General features: G+C 37.8%; 1 protein-coding gene across 1 annotated transcript in view; it reads right to left on the bottom strand.

The window, feature by feature from the left end:
* vps50 (VPS50 EARP/GARPII complex subunit) overlaps nt 1-27,667 on the bottom strand; it is a 203,554-nt gene that overhangs the window by 16,050 nt on the left and 159,837 nt on the right. The window contains exons 23-25 of the mRNA XM_041809537.1: nt 8,564-8,712; nt 4,954-5,050; nt 2,118-2,276 (exon numbers count right to left, since the gene is read on the bottom strand). Coding sequence (XP_041665471.1) covers nt 2,118-2,276; nt 4,954-5,050; nt 8,564-8,712 — 405 coding nt within the window. The remainder of the gene's footprint in view (nt 1-2,117; nt 2,277-4,953; nt 5,051-8,563; nt 8,713-27,667) is intronic.

Below are 27,667 nucleotides of genomic sequence, written 5' to 3'. Positions count from 1 at the left end.
ATTCAAAGTCAAGCAGGACGACAAGAAATTTAAGAGTTCTTGACTTTAAGTGGAACAAGAGCTATGTGTTATGTAAACGAAAATGATATCAGAAGAGAAACCCAGACTGAATTTAAAAAGAAAACAACATCAAGGGTAGAACTTGAGGAAGAAAATAATCTACTACTCTTCAATAATACCTTTTGTGTGTTACTTTTTCCTAGACATTGATACTGCATAACAATGAAAGTGCTAAAGAGGCGTTATATTTCTTAAGATAAGATTTTAAAAAAGTTCTAACCCGTAGGAACTTTTCCAGAGCTTAAAATACACCTACACTGAAAAAATATGTATTTTTATACTCCAGCAGAGAAACAGTCTGAACACACTGGTTATATTCTACCAAAAAATGCTGAAGCCACAATCTTATATCACTGAACAGTATGTAAAATTCAGTCAAAACTATAACACAATATGACAAGTACACACCAGCACTGACAAGCTCCGTCCAGCTCCTCTGTTTACCTCTCCATATGAATTGAGGACTCTATCAAACAAAAATTCGACCTCTAGCGTTGCTTTCAGCACACATGTGCATCCTGTGACCGCTTTCAGCTTAAAGGCAGAAGTGCACTAGTAAGTGCATTTCCCCCTTATTATGATAAATGTATGATTCTGAATAAAACACAAGATACTGTAGTTGTACCCTAAGAAGAAGATCAGCGCTCAGTGAAGACATCCCTATTTGCCTCCACAAGTCAACCGTGCAGACCGATGGGTAGTAGGAAACCCCGCACTTCACCAGGGTTGTCAAGTGGGAACCCTCATTAGTCAGTGTTTTGTCCAGTTAGTCCCACGACACCTCCAGAGGGCTGAAAAGTGATCTCCAGCGTCCCAAAGCCACCCACAATGCCAACACAGAGACACCATCTTACCTATCTTACCACATGGTAAGATAGCATGCCACCTTCAACAGACCTAGGCTCCGTACATGCAAGCTCCAGGTAGTGACAATGCCGATACTACCTTCCTTAACACCACTCATGATTACTATGCAACAATCATAGTGAAAACATTACACATAACTAAGAGCAGAAAAGAGAAAATGAGAAAGAATTGAATAGAGAGAGAGAGAGAGAAAGCTAAGCAATAGGGTGGGGGAGGCAGAGTTAAGGGTGTAGTACCCTGATGTGGGCTAACACACACCCCCGCCTGGCATGGCGTTGTGCTCTACCTCCCCCTACTCCCTCATTTTCATGAGGGAAGAGGGAGAAGAGAGCGGATTTAACAAAACTAATGGATAGAGAAGTTTAGGGGTTTTGTCAACCTTCATTTTTGCCCCTCTTGCCTTGATGCTTCAAACTGCCTTCCCCTTTCCTGAATGAACAACCCTTTAGCAAACTTAAAAGGATCCCTATAAAATGCTGTCCCAGTCCGCTTCTTCTGCTTCCTTTTCCTCCTTAGTTGTTCTGCCCTTCTAAGTGTTACCAGCCTATTTCTTAGCTCCTCCTGCAAAACATTAATTTCCTCTCTCTCCTCTTTTGTAGTCTTCTCCACTGCTTCTTTAACATTCTCCTCTCCTTCACTAACTTATCTATCTCTTTCTGTCTTCTAGACTTAGCTGGCTGCTCCCTCTCAACCCTATAAGGAAAACACAACGCTGGTTAATACGACTTATAAGGTGCTGTTTTTAGTGAACAGAGTCCTCTATTCAAATCAAAAAGTCGCATTGAGAAGGAGGCTGCAGAGGTGGACAGTGCAGGGAAGTGCTGGAAACACCTTTAATAAACTGATATAACCCTATCATGTGTAAAGACAGAATTAGGAACTGGTTAATAAATAGTAGCATCTAGCTTCTTTAGGTCATGATATTTCATGATAACCATAATAGACCTAAAAGAAAACTTGATAAATGGATGCATGATGGGTTGGAGGCCAGACTTAGCTTCACTCTCTGTCTGTTTGATGTGTAAGTTGTTCAAGGTTTACAGACATTAGTATTTCATATTCTATTCCTTGTCATTGTAATATCCATAAGAGGGAATACTTACTATGTGACTATATTCAGAAACCGTTAACAGTATAGAACATCTCATGTTGCATTAACAGTCACCTACTAATCCCTCTTGCAACATTACCTTTAACAGGGCGTCCACGTACACATTATGCTGTGACATTATCTCTCTAATGTCCCATTTAACTCCTGCCATCATGAGCAGCATTTGTTCGTAGTCGATGGCCTTTGCTGCAACAATCCAGTAAATTGGTTTCCGGAGTTCACTGGCTGTCGACACCGTCTGAGAGGAGGAAGAGAGGAGACGTGTGTGTGTTATATTCAACATGTTTGTGACTGTTATGTGAACAGCACACAGCAGGGAGACGGACACAAAAGTCAAGGTTCCCCACTTGAAAAGGGACATGTTTTGCAGGTAACTTTATGTCATTGCTTACATAATATTTCCGAAAGTGAAATTATAGGACATGACATTCGTTGATGTTGGGGGTAAACAGAGCTGTCAGAGTTGCTGAAGGTTTCAAATGTCAAGGGAACAATAAAAAAACCAACAAAAATAGACCAAGAAAGATCTGCCTGTGTGGTTATGAGTGAAACCTTCACCTTGTTGATTCAGAACCAGGATGAAAGCTGGGCTAAAATGACAGGCCATTACCTCTGAGGGAGTAAAAGCCAGAAGGATGGCTAAGAGTTATAAACTAATTATAAACTGGACTTGTCTTATTCTTAAGTGTCACTACATATATATTTATGGAGGAAATCAGTGATTTGACACAAAGTATTTGTATTAAAAGGTTTATGACAATTTCTGATATATGCAGCTGATATATTGGCAGAAATTGTCATGATAATAATAATAACTAGAAAAGCACTTGGAGGGTGAAGACCTCCGCCATTAGCCCTATCTCCCAATAGTAAAGAATCCTTTAAAAAATTCCTGGATCCAGACAGTGATCCGGATCACTCCCAAAATCTAACCAGTTCTTCCTTGCCATTTCTGACATTTCCTGAAAATTTCATCAAAATCCATCCATAACTTTTTGTGTTATGTTGCTAACAAACATACTAACAAACCCTGCCGATTACATAACCTCCTTGGCGGAGGTAATAATAATAACTTGATATATATAGCAGTATTAAAAGCCAACATTTACAAAGTGCTCTAACAGAGAGAAAAAGCATACACTCAGGGGAAATAAACAATCAGAGCGGAACAGAGGAGCTCTGTAAACTCAAACAAGACAGAAAGAACAGAATGAAAGAAATCAATATGACACAACAGGAGATTTTGAATGGCAGTTAAAGTCATAATGAAAAAACATCTAAAATATAATGATAATCTGAAAAATTATAAAATATACAGGAGAAAGATAAAATCAAAAACATATTCAAACAATCAAATACATACACAAAGATGACAACAGTGAGGATAAAACAAAAATAAGATGATTCAACGGATAATTAAGAGACAAGAGGACAAGTAGGAAAATTTAAGCCTGATCTCCTTTAGATTTTAGTCTCGACTTTGGAATGACCAGGAAGCCCCCTGCCCGAGGATCTCATGCTGTACATTGACTCATAAGGAGTCAGTATTTCACAAATTTAACATGGTGCTACCCCATACAAGCTTTAAAAGTGATCAGTAAAATTTTCAAATCAATACTGAAAGTGACGGGGAGTCAGTGGAGGGAAGCGAGGATAGGGGTGATGTGATGTCGTCTACTAAAATCAGTTAAAAGCCTCGCTACTGTGTTCTGTCTGCTGTGTTCTGTCTCCCATCTCAGCTGCTGAAGCTTGTAACTCCTTCAGAGAAGTCATAGGTGTTTCGATAGCCTCTCTCACTAGTCTCCTTCTTGCACGGTCACTCAGTCTGTGAGAATGCCCTGATCCAGGCAGATTTACACATGTGCCATATTCCCTCCATTTCTTGATAATGGATTTAACTGAACTCTGGGGGATGTTCAGTGTCTTGGAATTTGTTTGTATCCATCCCCTGACTTGCATTTTTCAATAATCTAATCTGAGTTGCATGGAGTGTTCTTTAGTCTTCATGGTGTAATAGTAGCCGGGAATACTAATTAACCAGTGACTGAGACACATTAACTGCACTCAGGTGATCCCCATGTCACTAATTGTGAGACTACTGGCACCAATTGGCAGGACTTCTGCTGAATTAGGTCAGTCACTTTAAAGTGTGTGAATATTTATGCAATCTCTTATTTTATGTTACATATTATTATCTGATTGACATTACCTTGTAAAAATCTGTTTTCACTTTGACATTGAAGAGATTTTTTATTATATATATATTAAAAAAAGCCAAATTATACTGACCATGAATGACGGTTAGGTACTGCTGGGTACCATTTCCATTTTTCTTTTAACATTATATACAGTGTATATTTATATCAATTTATTATTTCCAGTCTGCATTATGTTGTCCTTGTGCATTTTTGAGCTTATTAAGGCAAAGTGGCCTTTAGATACCTGGCATGCTTCTCATTGTATCAGTATAAATAGAGTGCAGGTGCCAAAAGTAAAAATGGTAAAAATAGTTCATCTCACAACACAAAAGAGGGTACTGAACTACTACTTTTATTTCAAGTGCCATCCTAAGTTTTATGGATTTCCATGTCACAGCGTTAACAAGTTTTTGCCTTCCTCTTTTTTTTTGCTGTTTATGTCTCTTCGTTCTCACAGTAAACGGACTCACCTCAAATTAACCGGACTCCCTCAGATTGATATAATAATAGAGTGTGTAGCAAGTGTCTGTTCTTCACAGCAACCAGCAGCTACTGAGAAACATTATGTGGTTGCTTTGGGCAACTGGCCGATCAAAATCAAGCACTTGACCCAACTATGTGATAAGACAGACTTCAGAACTACTTGGAAGTTCTGTACCTCTTTTGTTGTTGACAGTTACAGTATTGACAAACCTGTATGCAATTACACAGACTCACCTGGGAGTAAAACTGTTGTAGGAAGGGCTTCTTGGCTGCAGGCATCATGGTGTCCAGGTGGGACTGGAGGGATTCAAATTGTTCAGCAAGAAAAACACTGAGAAAAATAACACAAAAAAGGGAAAGAGATATTAAATTCATCCCAGTGTTGGAAAATATCTGTGTGACATAAAAATGACAAAATTACCATGTCCTGTTTCTGTGTTATTTACAGGTGAAAGATCTACAGACAAAAGCTAGTATTACTTTTGATTGAATCTTGTTTTGAAGACTTAAACTGTTGCTGTCTCTCTAGAAATACATCAGAAATCCACATTTTTACTCCAGAAAAGTCCAAGCTCAAGAACACGTGACCCACAAGCTCCTAATATTACAGCTTAGCCTTTATTGTCGGATACAAAAGCAATAGCTCTGTCTTTAGAAACAGCATACATCACACTGTGATGAGAAAATTATGCACACATTAAGAGAAAAAATCAAATCTGGGGGGAAAAAATGGGTGAAAATCATTCTAAAATGATCAACCATCAGACAGATTTGTTAGTATAATCTCCATGTGTAAAGGCAGGTGAAAAGAATATTTTATTTTCAAGAGTAATTTAAAAGTTCTTGCCTTGGTTCTTATAATAGTTTATATTTATAATCCAACATGCTACAGTTGGCCAATCAGGCCCTTTATCTTCAGCTAAAAACAACAAATTTTGATATTTTCTTGAATTTTTCTTCAGGGATAATGAATAACACAACTTTTATACTGAGGTTACGATTCATAGGACTTCAACTTCTAACATCGCTGATTTATCCAATAGTTGAGCTTTTACTGAGGCTCCATAAAGAGACCATCTGTAGGAAATAAATGTCACCCCATTAGGAATTGATATGTTAAAAGCAATGATTGATATTAATAAGAGCTGTCTGCTTAATACTACATCTGGAGGCATTACAAAAACAAAGTCAGTCACCAGAAATGAGCTTTGTGGACATTTGTTGTTTTCATACAGCTGGTAAAATCATATTAAGGTTAGCTGCAACAGCTTGTGTTTACTTTCACAACATGGCGCAGCATGGAGAAAAGTGCTCACCCTGCAGTCTGTCTGATCACACTTATTTAAATACAACTCCTGAACAACAGCGAGAGGAGCACCTTAGGGAGCCTTTATCTTTGATTTCTCTTCAGAGGTCTCTCACACCTCTTTTTTCATTCACTTGGATTGTGAACTTTGTTCCATTTTTTTTCCTTTTTACTGAGATGATATTTAAAAGACACATGCTGTAGATGTCAGAGGTTTTCACTCTATGATTAGATGCCTCTTTTACGAGCACCTATTCAGACAGAAAGACTTTTCATGCCCACATAAAAGTTAGCCCTCTTTCTTCTCCAAGACAGATTTTCCTTTTATACTTCACCTGCAAAATATCTTCACCTTTGCACTTTTGCTCTTTTCCTTCCATCATCTTTTTGACCTTGTTGTCTGCCTCGATACATGAAAAGTTTAAGTGCTGGCCTATTTAGCAGATTTTTCTCCATCTGGGCTTCTGGTTAACAGGGTTTCATATAAAATATATGCTGCAGAGTTTTTACATTAAGTGTGTACATGACTGACCTATGTCTATACACAGGTGCTTATTGTAAAGTGAATAGATTTAACAGAGAAAAACAGAGAGAAAAGCTTTACAAGAGTCAAAGACTGGGAAAGTTAGGCAGTTAGTGTGTCATATTGCAGTGCTGCTGTACATTTAAGGGAGAAAAGTAAACTATCACAGTGTGTAAAGGCTAGAAATATTCAGTCTGAGTTTCTACCATTGACAAAAGGCGTTCCACAGGGCTCAGCTGTGGGTACTGTCTTGTTTAAGAATTATGTCATCAGTACTGTCTCCCATACAAATAACTCCAATATCCCTCTTTAAACAGATGATGTGAATTTGTATTGTTGTGCTGATTCTTCACAGTTTGCTGATGAAAATGACAACTTTCTTTCTAAACTCACCTTTATTTTAGTTTTTGTCACCAAAGATCTGTTTTTCATTTGGTCTAAGTTTAGTTTTTCTCATGGAAAAAAGGTTGGTGCTAAAATTGAAAGAGTAAAAGTATATAAATATCTTTGCTCCAAGAAACATTTACATTTAAGGGCCATACTGACAACTCAATCAGAAACCTTTTCCAGAAACTTGATAAAGAAACATATCTAATTTCTAGATTTATAAATGGAGATTATTATAATACTCATCTCTGTGCTCTGTATAATGAGGTTTGTTGGTCTTCTCTAGCACAGAGGTGTAATCATCCTGTTTCTTTTGTTCTATAAATTCCTTACTGAACATACACTCAGCCTGTGCTCAAAAATTCAATACGAGAATACACTCACTGGCCACTTCATGAGGTAAACCTGTTACACTGCTTGATAACCCAAATATCAATTTGTCCATTAGCAAGGCAAAAACCAACTCATTTAAGCATATAGACATGGTGAAGATGATACCCTAAAGTTCAAACTGATCATTAAGAAAAGGTAAGAAAGGCATTTTTTGTGACTTTGAATGTCCTATTGTTGTTGGTACCAGACAAGCTGGCTTGACTGATTAATACAGAAGATTCTAAAGTTGTTGCCTGGTCTGATGAGTCTTTGGCACAAACAAAATGAAAATATTGATCTATTCTGCCTTGTACTGAACATTGTTAAAATGTCACAGACTTCTGAGTATTATTGTGGAGCATTTCCATCTTGCCACAGAATCGACATGTCAGTAAATGCTTTGATGGCAGTTTTAAAATACACAACCTCTATGTTGCAGTTAACAAAAAGGCCAGAAGACAAACCAAAACAACTTGGTACTCACACTGATAACATGGATCATGGTGTCTATCTACCACCAGCAAGACTAAACTACAAAGATACTGGATTATTTCCAGTTTCCTATAACATCAGAAAGTCAGGAGTTGCACATGCTGTGTAATAAACAAGGTAAAACAATGCAGTAAGACATGACACCAGGCTATTTGGCAGTTAGCAACAACAGTTAGGCTCCTTAGGCTAATCTGTGACATTCAAAAAAAAAAAAAAAAAAAAAAAAAAATCTCTGAGACAAGTTAAGTGAATCATTTCAAAGCATTTCCCTTGGATGAACCTCTTTTTGTTCCTGTTAACAGCAGTAATTGTACATTTTTTATTCTATAACATGACATTATTGTAATGAGGGAAACCTCAAAGACTGTCCTACTTTAAATAAAGGTTGATAATGATCAAAGGCTTTAAACGGTGCTTCTCTCACTAGTTTGATGATCGCTTACTCTTTCATTTTTACCTGATTTAATCATATGAAGGTCAAATTACCTCTCACACAGTTATACTCTGCAGGAGCAGCACCTTTAACCCGGTCATGGAAAAAAAAACTTTGATGAACATAATTGTAAAAAAAAAAAGAAACAAAAGAGATCAATTTAACTCCACATTTTTATAATCCTTCCCCATGTACCAGAATAATAAAGACCTTTACTGCTGTATTTCTAAGGGTGCAATTATACTGATTACTCTATAATTACTTTAATTATTGGATGGTTTTATGTAATGTGTAGAGCCATTATCTAGTATGTGCTGCAGAGAGCACTCACAGAGATTCAGTGGCCACCACCCGCTGGGCGAGCCCATAAAGAGTCCCGCTGTTAGTGAGGACCACCAGTTGGCTGAGGTGGGGGCTGGGCACCTTCTCCTTCTTGTCCTCTGCTGGACCGTGGACTCCTGCATTCTCCCCCACTGCCTCCTGCAGGAAAAACAGGTACACGTAAAGGTTAGTAAGCAGGTTCATAACATACATTCATCATATATTCATTCTTCGTTTTGTTTTTCAGAAATGGAAAGCAATTTTTGCAATAATGAAACTGTAGAATACTAGAACTTGATGGGACAATATTTTTTCCCATGAATCCCTCTGTTTGATACTCAGGGGAGTATCTCAGCTGTTCATTACTTGGGTTTTGTTGTACTTATTGCCTATGTTTGTAATTTATTCCTAAACAGTATGTATTTACATTTCCCAATGCTATAACCTATGCAAGGGTAACTGCAACACCTGAATTTCCCCTGGTGAAACAGATCATCCAGACACCCTTCACTTTTTTCTATTTTGTTATGTTTTGGCCTGCTATAGTCTAAGTTAAAACAGAAATCTTCCGATTTTTTCAAAACTATTTGAATTTAAAAAGCTGAAATATCACATCGACAACAGTCTCTGAGCTCTGCGGGCAGCTCCTTTGACTTTATGGCTTGGTTTTTGCTCTGATATGCATTGTCAGCTGTGATGCCTTCTGTAGAGAAGGGTGTCTTTCCAAATCATGTCCAATCAATGTAATTTACCACAGGTGGACTCAAATCAATATGAAGATACATCCCAGCAATGATCAAGAGAAATGGGAGGAACCTGAGCTAAATTTCAAGAGTTTTTGCAAAGAGTCTGAATAATTGTGTCAATGTGATATTTCTGTTTTTATATTGAATAATTTTGCAAAAAAAAAAAAAAGTTAAGCTTGAGTTGATGAGTATAGATCACTGACAATAAAATGATTCTTTTTCAAGTGTAGCATCAGGTTGTGACATAGGAAAATTGGAAAAAGGAAATGGGGTCTGAGTACTTTCTGAATGCACTGTAAATAAAAGTAGGTCAGATTTTTAAAATTCCCCCAAAATCCCAAGTTTCAGCAGCTATGTAAATATAATAATGTAACCAATGAGTTTGCACTGGATAAAAGATTTGAAAACAATTAAGGCTGTCAAAATGTTTTATCCTTAGATACTCTTGGATATCCCAAGTTACAACAAGTTTCTGCAGTTTCTGTAATTTTAATGATTGATAGTGTTGGAAAAATCAAAACTCTAAGGACCTGAAATCTTTTCATAAGACAGCTGCATAGGAGAGGAACAAATCCAACAAAATTGCTTGTAATAGGATGCCTGTAGACTAGTTGTTCTATCTGCAAGTCCCATTTACAGAAGCTATCGTCCTTGAAAGCCAGAGGCCCAGGCTAAAACCTGGCTTGTGGCTGATTTCTCAACTCTATTTTTCCCTGGTTTCCAACTCCATCCATTTTCCTATCGAGACAAAGACATACAAAACCAAAACTGAACCTTTAAGAGGAATGAAATTTCACGAACATCACCTGCATGCTGTTTTATTGCACACATGACTTGCTAGAATTTTGGTGCCAATATGCTGCAATATTTAGGTAATTTAGATATAGTGCAGCAGATTGTCTGCAACGTTTTATGGCAGTGGTGACAAAACAGGTATCAGTATCATTAAATTATTAATTGTATTTCACATAAGTTTGATATTCTGATATCACTATAATCCTGCAAATAATAGACCTTGATAAACTGCAACTTTCTGCAGATGCTTTTTGCAGAGCAGAGCTGCCCCACTGTTATTCTTCCAGCTAACTCCACCCATCAACTGTTTAACTTGCAAAATGAAGACAAAATGTAGATGCATGCTGGTGGGTAAGCATAATCTAAAATTCAATCAACCTTTGGGAACTGAGTAACATCCAAAATCCTGCTGACCAAACACTCCTCAACCGCAAACATTTATCTTCCTTTTGAAATATTCCACTACACGTCTCAACCCGGTGAGCCTTTTATCCCTTCATTTGAAAAACATTTGCAACAGAAAGAAAAAGATTTCAACCTAAATCCAAACCCATCAATCATGGTAATCTAGATTCAAATACAAAGCCACCACAGAGGGAAGAAGGTATTTTATTCTCCATAAGGCACGTCTGCATGGTATGACATAACATACTGGCATGTATGGATTTCCAGCAACAGACTGAATCCTAAAACAGCCTCTGAGAGATCAATAGCAATCCTAAAAGGTAATGAATGAATGGGAGCTATTAATAGTGCACCGTATCCTCCACTTACACATTGCACTCCTGTGCAATCTGGGGCTAATACTGTATGTGAGAACCATTATTCAAGCATGCCAATGGATGGCTTTGATTACTGAAATAGTACAGAGGAGCTCTTTAGAGGAAGACAGTAGGTAGATAAATTCAAAAAAGGGTTGACTCACTTTAAATAATTATAACAAACATCCTTATATACATGTCAAAGCTAATGTGTTTCTCAGCAGTCTACTCACAAAAAATAAACAGTTAGCATACAGAACAAAAATGCAAAGCATGCAGCTCTGCTAAGGCACTGACTCTGCCTCCTCCTGTGGAAAAGTGCCACCCTCCCAGAACCTCAGGAAACCATCTCTCTGCATTTAATCAAACACTCAGCCCTGCAGAAACCCTTATCAGTCCGAGAATAACATTTTATCACATTCAGGAGATTAACGCTTGAATTACACTATTTTACTGTACAGTGGAGGCAATCTAATGGCTTCTTCATGGTGAGTGAAATATATATGCCTGCCAAGAGAAACTCTGTGCAAATGAAAATGCTATGTCACAGCCAGACACACAAGTAAAGTAGAATATGTAAATGACTGAGACATTTCACTACACAGGGAATGAATCAAAAACTAGCACAGATCTTTAAATAGCAAGTCAACTATGATGGTTTTTGTCTCATTACATTATTGTCTGATTTTAAACAAACAAAATGACTCACGGTCCCTCTGTATGATTCATTCCCTCGTCTGATGTTTATGCAACAAGAACAGAAAGGACAAGAGCAAAAATAAATACTGATGTCTTTTCTTCACTGCAGAGTTTTCCCTCTGACAAAAAGCTTCAGACAAAAAAAATAAACGCTCCCCTCTGCCTTTTAACTGCTGAATGTGGAGTCAACTCAGGTTAAGGCTGAGCCTCTGAAGCTACAGGTTTATTGTTTTTACGATTCATTTCTTAAACTACTCTTCAGAGACGGTGCTTTAGATTGACAGATACCACTAATGAATTTGAATGAGCATAGCGGATACTTGGAAATGTGTTGTGGGAGTTCTTTGTCATCCATAAATTAAATACTCTGAAGTATAAATCCTGTTAAGGATTATTAACATCCCTGTAAAGTGAAATCCAAACTTTGTTTCTTAAAATAACCTATATGTTGGAATAAGATTGCTGTAAACATGTGAAAACACTGAGATCTATGTGTGACTGAATTTTGCACTTAGAACACTACAAAATTGTTCAGAGAGCAACCATTTAAGTCCATGACATCATCAGTCTTGATGGAGAATTCCTAATGCTACAATGATATAAAATCCCTGAGCAGTTCATCTCAATACAGTCTGCTGTTAGCTGATTTCATTGCCTTCATTGAAAGTTAACAGTCTGTCACATGATGTGTTTTTGTTCAATGTGAGGTAAATTTCCCAAATCTATCAGCTGCAGTGGCCTACAGATCATTAAAAATATCATAACAGGTGATTTGTACCAGAAAACAGTAAATTTAATCCTGTTTTAATCCTTTAATAAAGCTCCTGCCTCTAGTAAGTGGGCGTGGCTTCAGCTCATTTAACAGACACACCCACACCATCCTAGTGCCAATTTTACTGCCTCATTTTTCATGATTTTTCAAAGACATTTTTCACGACTCAAATTTGATCTGGCGGTTGATAACACAGTGGCCTGTCGTACAACAAACATAAAATACAGATTTTTTGTATCACTTTACAGAGACTTTAAGGTTTTCATAAATCCAAAAAATTAATTTTGCTGGCACTGTGCCAAAACTTTGTATCTCCATTTTTCATGAAATAAATTGTTTTTTATAAATCAGTGCTATTGGTCACCCTTTACAACCGTCAGTCGGTGTAAACAAATTTTAAAGCAACGATAAAAAAGTGTCAGAAAGATGCCGGATATGACTTTTTAGTGTTAAATTATATAGAAAAAAAAACTCTTTAAAATGCCCTAAAATAGGTGATATTGGAGATTCGAGGTTTTGGGCCAACACCAGCGATTTGTTAAGTTTATGTTGTATCATGTGTAGGTGTGAATGATTGTATGTGGAAGAATAGTCAATGCTGGTGCTAATGGGGATCTTGATAAATAAAGAAGAAATAATAAATAAAGATAATTCAGATTACTTTCCCCTGAGTTTCAGGATATAAATACTAAAGGAAGCGGTTGTTTAATTCTCCAGAAGTTGACCAGTAGTACTCAAAACATTTCACTTACTTAAAAAAAGGAAAATACAGATTATATGTGTAGAGGAACCATACACATACATAAATTGATAGTTCATTTTACTTCACTTTGCTGTGATAATGAGTCATTGCTAGATGTCTTGCCAATATCTCAACTAATGTGTAAGAGAAAAATAAACAAATTAAATCACTGTCATAGGAAAATGGAGAAAATAATATGAACAGATGATCTCTAAGGGCTTCCATAGACAGCTTTTTCATCTCTTGGATGTTTCTTTTCTGTTGTGGAGCACACTCAGTTGCATGGGTGTTTTATAATGTTCTACTACATCAAAAAAACTTGTTGTGATGTGTTGTTCAGCACATTTAAGGCTTAATTAAGTCAGTGAGAACTGTGAAGGGTTGACTGCACTAAAGAAGGTCATTTCTAACAATTGACAGCACATGAATGTGATATACGTGTTCTGGTGATGGACTTAATCCAAAAAGGCCTTTAGTGCTCACTTTATTGGTGTTTTGTGACAAGCGAGTTCAGATTTGGTGCATGATTAAAAGAAACTGTGGCAAAACAGCAGCTGTTTGTCATTTGTACCTGTGACAAGCTAGACCCAAACTCACACATCACTGAACAACACACTAAGACAGAGTAGTGCTGCAGTGCTGCCTGGGAAAAAATACAAGTGGCTCCCGTCAAAAGTGTTTTTGTTCATAACTCTGGTGGTTTAAATTCTATTAGAGAGAATTAAATATCAATTCTATTTGTTCCCTATTTTGCCCCCTTGATTCACTGTTTAAAAAACTGTTTCCAGGAAGGAGGAATGTTCATCCATGTGATTTTCATGAGAAATGCTGCATTATTTGAAAAACAGCCAACAAAAAGCCACCCAGAGAAGAACACATTTGGCGACTATGGGTACTTTTTGTGAGGTCAAGTATGCAGTATATTCTTCTCTAAATAAGTGAAATCAACTCAACTTTGGTTACATTAGTATGGCATTGGAGGAAAATCTGTCTCAGCCTATTTTTAATTACTCCACACGAGGCTTGACCTTTCATTGACTGAGCCCCTGCAGCATAGAGCAGACTTCTGAAAGAGCACTGGGATAAAAGTTGTGTGTTTTTTCCAACTGTGTATGGCTCTGCGGGGATTCTGCAGGTACAAGAAAGACTGAAAAGTAAAAGTGTGGAGAGACAAAAAAAACTCCCCTACAAAGTAAACAACCCCTGTGGCATTTGGGATTTTACACAAGTGCTGCTCTCGATCTGAGCTGAGAAAGCGAGGGTAAACACAATCTTTAAGTTCCTAATGCTTCAACAGCTCTGACATTGTTTACCCTGTAAGTGACAAATGTCATGTTTGTTACTTTTGATTTGCTGTGTAATTCCCCACTGCTCTCCTTTGGTGGAATATTAAAATACTTTTGGGGAATAGAGATGAAAGCCACGTCTGATTCTTGGGATCACATTGAGTAAGAATTTAATATCATTACTTGCATACTATCTGATGCATATGCCTGTTTAGATCTGCAAATGAATGTAAAAAAAAAAGCCTGAGGAGTGGAGTTCTTTTGTTTCCCAAAACTTTAGATTTAACAAGTGATACACTTGAATTTTTAGCTTTTCTAAAGGCTTACTCTGACTCTCAGGGTAGAAACACATGCCTTACCCTCCTATTTTCACACTTGACTCACCTGTGGTATCCTGTTTCACTATTTCTGTGGACAACTCAACAGTCAAAGAGTTACTCTGACGACCACTCATCAGTCACAGAGTTACTCTGATGACCACTCAACAGTCACAGAGTTACTCTGACTTCTACTTAACAGTCACAGAGTTACTCTGATGACCACTCAACAGTCACAGAGTTACTCTAATGACCACTCAACAGTCACAGAGTTACTCTAATGACCACTCAACAGTCACAGAGTTACTCTAATGACCACTCAACAGTCACAGAGTTACTCTAATGACCACTCAACAGTCACAGTTACTCTGACGATCACTCATCAGTCACAGAGTTACTCTAATGACCACTCAACAGTCATAGAGTTTCTCTGACAACCACTCATCAGTCACAGAGTTACTCTAATGACCACTCAACAGTAACAGAGTTACTCTGACTACCACCCAACAGTCACAGAGTTACTCTGACTACCACTCACCAGTCACAGAGTTACTCTGAAGACCATTAAACAGTCACAGAGTTACTCTGACTAACACTCATCAGTCAGAGTTACTCTGAAGACCACTCAACAGTCACAGAGTTATTCTGACTACCACTCATCAGTCACAGAGTTACTCTGACGACCACTCAACAGTCACTGCTGTAACTTTTTCTTTTTAAAGCACTACTAAACCTTTTCTAGACCATTCCACCATATATCTATATTTATTATGATAAATTGATATCTTATTTTATTGCACTACAACACCTTTGTTTAATTGGTTTAGGTTATTTTCACAGTACCCTGTTTCAATATCTATTTCCAGTTGAAATCTTTGTCTCTTTGCACTACAACCACTCTTGGCTTCCAATGTTTTACTTTAAATGCCTATTTTTGTTCATATATTTAACTGATGTTACTGTCAATATCTGACATACTCTCCCTCAGATATGTTTTGCCCACCAGGGGACATTTACTTTGTCGGCATGCTTTTACTGAAAGGCAGCCACTGGCAACTTCAGATTTAAAAAATACATATTTATTATCATTTATCTACTTCATTTACCAAAAAATGATGTTGTTTGACATCATCAAAGAAACAGTGGCTCAAAAACTACGATTTTACAACACAGCTTGATAAAAATGATGAACAAACTCAATTAAAATGAACACAAACTGACTCAATGTGCCTGTTCTTCCTCAAGTTCATGCAGAAGAATGCCATATTGGACAAATTAAACACCAGCGATCGATTTTTCAAAGTCATTCAGAGGCTTTAAAACTGGAGATGAAGCAGACCTTTTCCATACAGTCTGACTTTTAGTGAAGAGGTCATCATTTATTTGATTTACATCCTGCAGCTGCCGGAGATATTAAGCAGAAGGTTGAACCTTTAACAGCAGTTTCTCTGCTGTCACATGGAGATAAATAATGGAATACCTTAACCAAAGAGGAATTTTGTATATTTTGTTATAAAGATGAATCATTATTGGTCTGTGGTAATGATCAATGTTGGCTAGAAGATGACAACTTCTAAAGAAAGCACTTTCTGGAGTATCTCAATGGTTGTGGATGATGATGATGTATACAATTATTCTGAAAATCATCATCTTTTCAGTCATTTTTCAAGAAGAAATGTAATAAAAATCCTAAACATTTACTAGTTTCCATCACACCTGGACACAAAAGGATTAGCAGGGAAAATAAACAGGTAATTTGCTTAATTTACATGTAATCTTTCATACTACAGAAAATACTCACTAGTTCAAGACTGAGTTTGCATTTTACTAGCATTCGTCAATTATTCCCTCTCAGGGTTGATTCAATGTCAATATTTTCCTGTTTACAATGAACAATGAAAAAGACAAAAACATTCAAGTTGTGACAGATGCAAAATCACCATGATTCCATTATAAGTGGTGCTGAGTTTAGCTGCCTGCCTGACTTCAATATTACAAATGAAAGATTTCCTCTGTGCACAAAAATGTATGAGGTGCATCCAAGCATGGCAGGAACAGCTCCACGATGAAATGCTCCCACTTGTGTTTGCTGCATTTTTCATAGTGATTCTCAATAAAAAGGACATATTCCTCATAGAGAAATAACACAACTTTTCAGAAGAAACTGTACAACTGCCAGAGGCAGCTACTTTCCAATATGACTGACATCGATTTGGAAAGTTATAGGAAAGAAAATGTGCTTGTTTTTCATTTCTCACTGTGAAGCCTTTCATCTCACAAGTTCGTGATCATTTACATAAGCACACTGAGGCTAAAACACAGAGACTGCAAAAAAACCAGAAGAAACTAAGCAGTGAAGGGAGTCATAGTAAATAATACAATAAAATGGCTAAGACTGTAAAAATGTTTGATACTTCAATACTTCACGTACCAGATGTTTTAAATGAATATAGTCTCCATGTATAATGATTGACAGCAGGTCTGCCTAAAGATTTGTCTAGGCCCCTGACAAACCCAGACAGTGGGCCCTCCTCAGTCATGATTTATTGATGATAGCAATGTATGTGTGCTGGATCAGAAGCATTGGGGCTAGCATCCTGGCTTACAGTTATCTCATTCTGGAGCTGAAAAGTGTGTTAACCTGTAATTGTGTTAAGATGTTAAAATCATTTATCTGTGCATTTTTAAACCATTTCCAACACCTTTTCAACCCATTTCTGCCACTTCTTTTTCTGCCAACTTTTAACCCACTTTTCTTGCTTTAGCCAATTTTGCCACTTTGTGGAACTTTTTGGACACATTTTACCATTTTTTTTCCACACTTCACCACATTTTTGCCAATTGTAGCCAATTTAAGCTACTTCTTTTTGTCTTCTACCCCATTTTTGTGCAATTTGTTCATTTCCTGACATTTTAAAACTTTTTTTTGTCACTTTTTACCCTTCTTTTCCCCACTGTTTGCCCACTTCTAACCCATTTTTGCTGATTTAAGCCCATTGTAGCAACTTCCTTTGGCTACTTTTAAAAAATAAACATATTTTTGGGCTTTTATGCCTTTAATGATAGAGAAGGACAGTGGGTATAATCAGCAACAGAGACATCAAAGTTGGGGAGAGACATGCAGCAAGCGCCACGGGCTGGATTCAAACATAGGCCACCCACTTACAAGGGGGCCACGACTTGGCCATATGCGCCCCATATGTGCAATGACAGAGGCAGAGGATTGACTACATCACACTGACATTGTTGGGACAAAGCCCAGGGCAGGCTTGGACTTGGTTGCCCCACCAGAACAGGCTGGAACAATGCTGACCCAAAGGAACAGTGTAACATGGAGCAGAAGGCGGTCTACCAGGCAGAGGAGGAAACCTGGCTGTAGCCACGGAGAAACAGGAGAGACGGACTAGGTGGGAAGGCATACAAGACAGTGCCACCCAACTCTTGCCCAGTTGAGGTATGTGGCCGAGTCTAGACATGGCTCAGGGAGGACGCCCCTGCCATGCATAGTCCCACTGGTACTTGAAGAGAGAGTGACGCCACTGGCTCACAGATGGTGCTGCACAGAGAATCAGGAAAGGTGGTAACCCTTACTGTATTTTGCATATACTGGTGACTTTCAACTTTAAGTGTCAGCGACTTTTGTACAACATATGTAAAAAAATAAGTCAAATGAAATTTAAAAATGCATACATATATTTTCAGTTACAGTATATCTAAAATATGCTAAGATAAAAATTTAATGAAAAACTAATCAAAAGAGTTCTTTAAGTTGTTGACATCTGTTACTAAGACAACCACAGACAAATTCAATGCAAAGTCACCAGTTAATATGGTAGCTCACTAAACCGTAACACTGGTGTTTGACGTGAAACGGACGTTAGATCCTGTTATTTTTATTGTCTGTGTCAGTCTAAAGTTGTTGATTGTTCTCTCACCTTTGGGTGGATGTGCATAAATAATGTGCAGACTAACTCATGGCTCCACAGTCAGTGTGGGCAGCAAGTCAGAATATCAGACACAGCAATATAAACATTATTGGCACTAAGAGCTAGTGCTACTAATGCTAACAGCTCAGCTGACAAGCCCCAGTCCCCCACTCCTGGGGAACTGGGGTTTTGGGATGCTTTCAAAAATAAATAAATAAATAAATAAATAAAAATAATAATTATAATAAAGATAAATTTACAATGATAGTCATTTACCATGATAAAAAGAAATTCTTAAAATGAGTTAGATGTAAAATAAAAGCAAAGTTATCAACTGAGATTTATGCTTTGATCTAAGTGATGTGTGTGATAATTCCTAAAATATAGATTTGTACATGATGCTTTGAGGCACACCATATGCTTTATCCACATCCTAGGATGGTGAGGGTCCCCACTTGTTAATTAAGGGGTCATGGGCTGAAATGTGTGGGAACCCCTGGTTTACCAATTTCAATGTATTGCTTACAACAATAATTTTGAATTTTTGACATAATAGGACTGTTATTCCTCAATCAAAGTAGTTTTGAAAATGGTGCATGTATTCTTTCATGAAAAATATTTCTTGCAAGATTGAAGGGGAGAAATGTTTATTCTGAAGACCAGCAGCTGCACCAGTGAGTGGGACCAAAAGTAAATTTCAAGCTTTGCAGGAAATAAACAAAATTGGCCTCTTCCAAGGTGGATTCACAGCGGGGTACAATTTGTTCAGTGCCAGAACAGAGGAACAGAGAGCAGACACTTGATAACACATCCAGAATGAAGTAACAAACTGGAAACAAGCCAGCAGGACCGCTACAGTCTACTGAATGTAAGTACTGGGTGAAAATACCTAGTTTGTAATAATAACATCAGAGAGGAATTCTTAACTTGTTTTTAAAGAATATCTTCAAGTTTTGTTTACCCAAGTACTTTAAAAGGAATATGTTCAACATTTTTTCACACAACCTTGAATAACTACACCTGCTGTAAAAAAGAAGACTTACTTTCAGACGTAAAAGATAACCTTCAAGTTTTTACCATTATTGGTGTTTGGGAGCATTCATGAAAAAAATCCATCAATAAAAGAAGAAGATGAATGCCTTAACTGACAACACAATAATTAAGACTGCTCTAAAACCTGATGAAAATTTGTTAAATTTATGAAAATTTCTCATAAAAAAAGGCCTTGTGTGGTCATTAAAAAGCTACCAATTCTTTCCATAATGACTGAACCATCATCTGGCCAACTGGGTTCATATTTCTTGTAGTACTGTACATTCCATCTCATAGGAATTTGAATGTTAAATACAAAAATGATAATGCTGATATAAAATTTTATTGATAACAAACACAAACATGATGCAATTCTACCCTTTTGTGATGGAATCCTGATTATTTGGCTATCAGAGTTTATCACAGCAGTGGAACAGCCTCTTATGTTAGTACTAAACAGCCATTATCCCTCTGTTAGCATATTAAGAAGCAGCATTGTGTGCAAAAGACCAACTAGGGACTTTGAAAACTTATATACATCCTATAAAACAAAGCATCTAGTACACTAAATGGAAAAAAAAGTATTTGGTCACAACTATTAATAACTGAATTCAGTCGTTTCACTCAGATCCATTGCCACAGGTGTAAAAAATCAAGCACCTAGCCATGCAATCTCCATTTACAAACAACTGTGATCCTAAATGGGTCATTCTCAAGAGCTCAGGGACTTCAAGTGTGGTACTGTGATGGATCCCACCTGCAATAAGACGGCTCATGAAATTCCATCCCTGCTGGATATTCCACAGTCAACTGTAAGTGAAATTATTAGAAAATGGAATAGTTTAGAAACAACAGCAACTTAGCTACAAACGTAAAACCACAGACTGGGTCAACGGCTGCTGAGGTGCATGGTGTGTAAAAGTTGCCAACCGATTCTGAATTTCCACCTGCATTATTGTAAGCACAAAAACTGTACAGTGGGACCTTTACAAATGGGTTTCCATGGCCAAGCAGCTGCATGCAAGCCTCACATCACCAAGTCCAATTCTGGATGGAGTGGTGTAAAGCGCACTGACACTGGACTATGGAGCAGTGGAAACGTGTTCTGTGGAGTGATGAATCACGCTTCCCTGTTTTGCGGTCAGATGGATGAGTCTGGTGTTGATGGATGCCTGGAGAAAGTTACCTGTCGACTGCACTGTGCCAACTGTGAAGCTTAGTGGAGGAGGGATAATGCTATGGGGCTGTTTTGCAGGGTTTGGGCCCCTTATCTCCAGTGATGGCCAATCTTAATGTTTTAGCATACCAAGACATTTTAGACAATGCTATGCTTCCAACTTTGTGGCACCAGTTTGGGGAAGGCCCTTTTCTATTCCAACATATCTATGACCCAGAGCACAAAGCAAGGACTATAAAGACATGGTTTAAAGAGCTTGGTGTCTAAGAACTTGACTGGCCCGCACAGAGCCCTGACCTCAACCCCATCAAGCACCTTTGGGATGAACTGGAACAGAGATTGCAAGCTAGGCTATCTCGTCCAACATCAGTGCCTGCCCTCATAAATGCTCTACAGAATGAAAGGGCACAAATTCCTACACAAATACTCCATAAACCCCTTCCTTGAAATTCAATGTCTCCAAAGGAACTGATAAATGCTTCTAATCAGGAAGTAGTGGATTGTTTAATGAAGTGTCACCAGTTAATTCAGCACCAACTAAACTGAGACACTGGTCCTGTATATCAGCCAAAATAAGTGATAAAAGATTATCATGTCAGGTAAATTTTCTGGCTGTGCTTGGACTTGAAAAACATTTTGACATGTAATCAAGTATTTATTGATCATTTAAAACCTGATTTTATTTTTTGAAAATTCTATAATTTGTTTTATTTAAAGAGGACATATTTTGCCAAAATCCCTTTTTCAGGCTTTTCTAGCTATAAATGAGTGCCCCTGGCCTGTCCACAATCCCCTCAAGTAACAAAAATATTCACTCCCTCCCCCTCTCTTTCTCCACCTTTCAGATAATGTATGCTACAACAAGCTGTTCTCAGATTTTCCCCTGATGACGTCATGTGGGGAGTTATTCCTGCCCTCAGGTTTGGTTGGCCCTCCCCACTTGGAAGAAAGATTCACCCTCCTCTCCTGATCCTCCTCTGAGCTGGCAGCTCAGAGGAGGATCAGGAGAGCCACACCCATTAAGCCACATCCATTTCTGGAGAGGGGTGGAGTCAGATGGCTCATTAACATTTAAAACCACAGACACAGAAGCAGCTTGTTCTGAGCAGGGCTGACACAGAAAGCTTTTTAGACATGCAAAAATTCAATACTGGAGTGTTTTTATGAACTGTATGGTATGTATTATGTTATAGCGACAATTCTGCTCTGTTAAGTCTGTGCCCCCTTTGTGGTTTTTCTTTTTTTTTTGTTGTTGTTTTTTTGTTGTTGTTTTTTTGTTTTGTTTTGTTTTTGTTTTGTTTTTGTTGGGTGTGGGATATATGTTGTCTTATTGTTTGTGATATACACATCTAACTGTCTTGAAAAAATTGATAAAAAAATTAAATGAAAAAAAAAATACTGGAGTGTTTTTTAGCAACAGACTTCACAGGCATGTTTTGGGGACCTCTAAGACCAATATAAACTTGTCTTAAAAGGGTAAGATATGTTCCCTTTAAGGTAAGGGACCTCCCCCAGCTTGACTGCAGTACTACCTGGGCCCACACTGGTCTAAAAAATGAAAACAACTACTTTTCCACCCTTTATTTTTCCTGTTACAAACATAATTTGTCAAGGCTACAGTAAATACAACATTCAAACCTATACTAGCCATTCACAATTTTCCAGAGTATAAAGCTTCACCTCACAAATCTTGCATGCACCAGACTAGTTTTTGACTTTAGGGAAACTTATAACCAATGACTTCACAGTTTTTCTGTCCCTAGCCAACAAAAAACAATGTCCTCTGTTTCATTACACTTTGAAAACTTTCTAAGATAAATAGCCAAAGTTCACCCTCAAGCCTTGAGCAAAAACAGCACCTCTGCCTATTGTATTGGGAGAAAAAGGCAATTATCTGTGTGGGTGTCTGACTTCTCAGTATATCTGAAATGAAGTATAAAAGTGGAAGCCAAAAAGCCCGACTGGGGGGAGATGACAATCCCTTTCTTTAAGATTTTGTCGTGTTTTAATTATCTGTCTGGCGTTAGTGCTCACATAAAAGCAAAACTAGAGTTAATGAACCATTTCAAGACCTTTTTGTTAAATGGTGAGTAAAAGCGAGATTGAAACCTCTTGGTTGCTCTGCGACAGACAATGTTTTTAATGTAATTATTATTTTTTTAATAGAGATCATTCCAGTGTGAGTTGAGCCTCTGCAAAAGAAATGCCTGAAGCATACTGTGGAAATAAGAACCTTTGAAATACCAGATGTTAATATACTTCTGTCACAGATAGAACTCTTTGGTACTCTAAGGACTAAACTTATATCTTAAACATTTCTATATGTTTGGATAAACTTTGAGGCAATACCCCTAAAAAAAACTTTGGCATAAAATGTTTTAAGTTCTGGCAACATCTCTGTTATATAACTATATTTAAGAAATACAATTGTGCTACATGACTTGCATGTAATGTAGTTTGGGTTTGATCTTTATTTCTCCCAGAAGCTACAGTTAAGGTCAAACTGCTCGCTGAAAGGGTTTGTCTTTTGTCAACATCTCAGACTCGCTGTGGCAGCTTTGTACTTGCACTCAGGCACTGATCTATAATTAATGTGAACAAAACAAAGTATAAGGATGAGTCAAACTGTGGAAGAAGTGGCACCATTCAGACACAATTCAGAGTTTATAAAGCTATTTCTGGTGTCAAAAGAAATGACGACTTGTGTTAAAGCCAAAAGAAAGAATCTACTAACACCAGTGCTTTAAGAGACATTTCACAGAAACTGCATTTATTTTAAGGCAACCTTTAATTTGATTAGGAATTTTGGAGAGCAGCGTTTCCCCAAAAGCCTTTGGGGACGAATTTCTTCTCATGATTGTGTCAGTTTTACCAACATCCAACAGTTAAGAATAAACAGCTTGCCTGAGAGAGCAAACATTAACTTCACTGTCCTTGAGGACCTTTGTTTTCTATGGACAGCAGAGAGAGGAAAACAAGGTTTGTTCCTGCCTGCGAGGTATTAATGCTGAAATGGTTTCCCCATGTGGACTGACAGCACTGTTAAGTGCAATGAAGACATCAAGCATCAAAGCCATGGAGCTTCACTAGCCTGTGCAAAGATTAGAAATTAAGCCCTAAAGAAAACAAAACTTGAGAAAATGAGCGTACAGGGAGGGATTTAAAACAGATAAGAGTGGAGCTTTGAGTAAGAGTGAAAAAAACAAGGATACAAGAGTTGCTTGATGGCTACAAATCCCTGCTGCTTCTTTTTTCATAAAACAGATCAAAGAAGAAGCCTGTGATATTTATCAGAGTGGGAAAAGATTATTAACGGGGAAGCACAAAGTTTTTTCTGTACGCATTTTAGTTTTGTTCTGTTTAATGGGTTACTCATTTATAATACAGTTCACTTTGCTTGATGGTATTTGTATAGGATACTATCCTTTCCTAAACACACTACAAAAAAAAACCCCAATTTCCAACAAAGTAGGACTGTTGAGTAAAATGTGACAATAAACAGAAAACAATGATTTTTTTAAAACCATTTTTTTAACCTAGAGGTTCTTCAGTCATGTAATAATAATAATAATAATAATAATAATAATAATAATAATAATCACGCTTGTGATTCTGATGATGTGCGAATGCCCGTTAGGGGTCAGAAAGTGGGGAACAGCTGTTAGGAATGAAAAGGAACAGAGGAAGGTTAGTACTTTGAAGCTCTAAATGGGCCTGTGTGCTGCAATTACTTTGTAAAATGTCTACATATACTGAATATGATCCCTACATTTGACTAAAAAGTGTTTCTTCCAAAGTTGAGTTGATTAACCTGGTGTGAAAGCAATCAATATTACAAATTACTCAGTCCTGCAGACCTCTGAGTGTCATCTACCCAGATAAAGGGAGACAAGAGTCTTGAGGAGTCGTTAACTACGCTAAGAGGCTAGCTGAGCCCTGTTGACATACAAAAAAAATCCTAACTTTGTGACAAGCGTGCTTTTAATTGAGATGTGACATGCTATCAACTGAATAAACCTTGCGGGGAAAGTGGCTGAGTAAGAATGCGCCGTTCACAAATGAACCTGATTGCTACCAAATGGCTCTTAAATGTGAGCCATGATAGCTAGCTTTAGTTTGAGTGCCAGTTTTCTTTCCTCCATCCTTTGTCTTTATTTAATCCACATGTAAAAACAGAAACTGTTACCAAATGAGGAGCCGTTTGGGAGCCAAACAACCAGCTCCACTGAGCTGAGCCAAATGATCTCGATCTCTTAAAAAGAGACGGGTTTCCCACCACACTGGAGGCTGGCTGGACATCAGCTGAGGAATACGGATAACATCAAAGTTTAATGTGCTAAACCATGTCAAACTGTACTGAAGCAAACCAGGCCGCTTTGTAGAAATGGACCACACACAAGCATTGTGTAACACCACTCATCCAGGCTTTAGACAGAGTCTTTATTAATTCCTGTCTGCTGTCATTTCTCCGGGAGGTTTTTGATCTTTTTGTTTTATTGCCTGGATATTTCACAACTTTCAGGACACAAAAGTAGCCTCAGAATGCATGTGCTGCAGTAATGCCACTTGAACTTTAATAAAGTTATGGGACTATAAAGACAAAGGAAAAAACACAAAAGAAAAATCAAAAATTTTATATGTGTGACATAGTCAACAATAAGGGCTGCAGGTTTTTTTCTGCATGAACTTGTCTCTCATCTCTTGGAGACCAACAAGTGGCAAAAAGTCTTCAAAACATTTACAAATTTACAAAAAAGTCTTTGTGCTTTTAAGATTTTGAGTCATTATTCAAAGCAGTTTCTGTTTGCTGTGACACAGAAGGACACATCACAGCCTCTCAGTGTTTTTTTCTCTCTCATGAGTCATTCAGACTCTCTTCTCCAATTTCAAGGTGTTTGCAAATGCACTGTTTGACAAAGCATGACGTGACGATGTAACAGCCTGCCATTGGTTGTCAAAGCCCAGTTGCAATGCATTGTGTGAAACAAAGACAATATGGTGACGGTATAAGCTGCTAGCAGCAGAGACAATCAAAAATGGATAAAAAGACATTCGATATCGGAGTTACTGCTATGGATTTAACCTTTAAAGACACCAGAAAGTCACTCAAGTTCTAGGCTCGCTAGAGAATTTTCTGTTAGAGCTACAAAGGCATGTGCAGCATAGTTAGAAGAGCAAAATGGACAGCTTTCAGAGCAAAAGACAAGCAAGTGGCTAAGATTCATGGTTCAAAAGTGATTTAATTCTGAATAATGTGTCTATTCCCGCAGTACACAACAACACCGGGCTCGGGAGGTTAAGTATGCTTTATTTTGCACTTAGAAGGCTTGGCATAGATATGAGTGGTTCAAAACATGGCCTTTTGGTAGCATTTTTCTACGCAGAAGTCACTTCTTGCCCCCATGGGGAGTTTTCCACTGCTACATGAGGTCATCTGATAATAACCTATATTCAGTTAAATACAGCACAGAGGCAAGGTATTCAATGTTCAACCTGTTTGATTCCTGAAACATGTTAAAAAAAAAAACCTTTTCTTGTAGCACTCTGGAGGCATCTGGAGACTAAAGACAAGAGCGTTCTTAAGCCTATGATGTAATATCCATCACAGAATAGTGCCGGGTTTAATGCAGGATTGAAGGTCAAGAGCATTCAATGATGAATTTTGGCCTTGCTCCTTTTGTGCTAAGTATCTCCAGACTCTCTGAATGTTTTGGTGATATTATGGATGGTAGATGGGGAAATCTCTTAATTTCTTTCAACTGCATGTTAAGGACTGTTTAAAACTCTTAGACTATTTGCCAACAGTGGAGAACCTCATACAATTGTCTATTGTGAGTGACTGAGCCTTGCAAGAGCAATCCTTCTCAACCCAATCTGATCTTCTGTTACCAACTGACCTACTTACCTGTAGAATATAGAGACCATAGTTTCATTAAGTGAAACCGTTTTTTTAATTAACTCTCTGAAAGCTTTTCTAGCCTTCTCCATCCCTCACTAACGCACAAGTGCAATGAGTAAACAAGCTTTAGCTGGCTCCTTCAATTCAATCAGGAGGCCCTTGTCTGCATTGCGGGCCCTTGGGCTTCAGAAAGGACAAAATTCTCTGTTTTTCTAAAATGCTGACTCAGGCCCACCCCTGCTCCTCCTGGAGAATCCATTTCATCCTTGGGTTTTCCTCGCACGTCCACTGAGGGGTTTGTTGTGGGCAGATCAATTTTGATTAACAGCCTGAGGTATTTTTGCGGTGGGGTTGGGAGTCTCTATCTGTCAGCCACAGCAGACACCTGAGGAGAGAGAGGAGCTCCCACTCAGTATCACATCTGCTCGGGCCATCATTTGAGCTGTGTGAGGTAAGTTATACCCGCCTGGGGGGACGGACCATAAATAAAACTCTACAGAGTAGCCACACATATACTATTTTCTCACTCAGCTTCTAATAAATAGAAGCAATTTTTCCACCTTTAGTTTTTTACATCTTTAGACCAAGTACGATTCTGGTTCTGGCTAATTGATCATATTGAGCTCCTAGTTCATACATTTTCCATGTCACAGGAGGGTACGTTCACACTAAAGCGGTGTGATTTGTCTTGAAGTAATGATTGACACTTCTGCATTTAACAATCATGAATGTACTTAAACATATAAGACATGCTGTCTCTCACTGACACTAGGGGCAATGAACACATAGGAGTCCCTCCATTCTTGCATCAAAATCAGCTGTGTTTGAAAGGGAAAAACGTTATTATTTCATTTATATGTTAGGTATTAACCTGACATGCCAGATAGACTGTTTCATATATCTACTGCATGGATATATTTCACATTCATCTGGGAAAGCTCCCATAGAACGCGTTTGGGAAG

This window comes from Cheilinus undulatus, linkage group 16 (assembly GCF_018320785.1).
Source record: "Cheilinus undulatus linkage group 16, ASM1832078v1, whole genome shotgun sequence".
NCBI classification, from domain to species: Eukaryota; Metazoa; Chordata; class Actinopteri; order Labriformes; family Labridae; genus Cheilinus; species Cheilinus undulatus.
The sequence above is the reverse complement of the archived record's forward strand: the minus strand, read 5'-3'. Positions and strand labels throughout refer to the sequence as shown.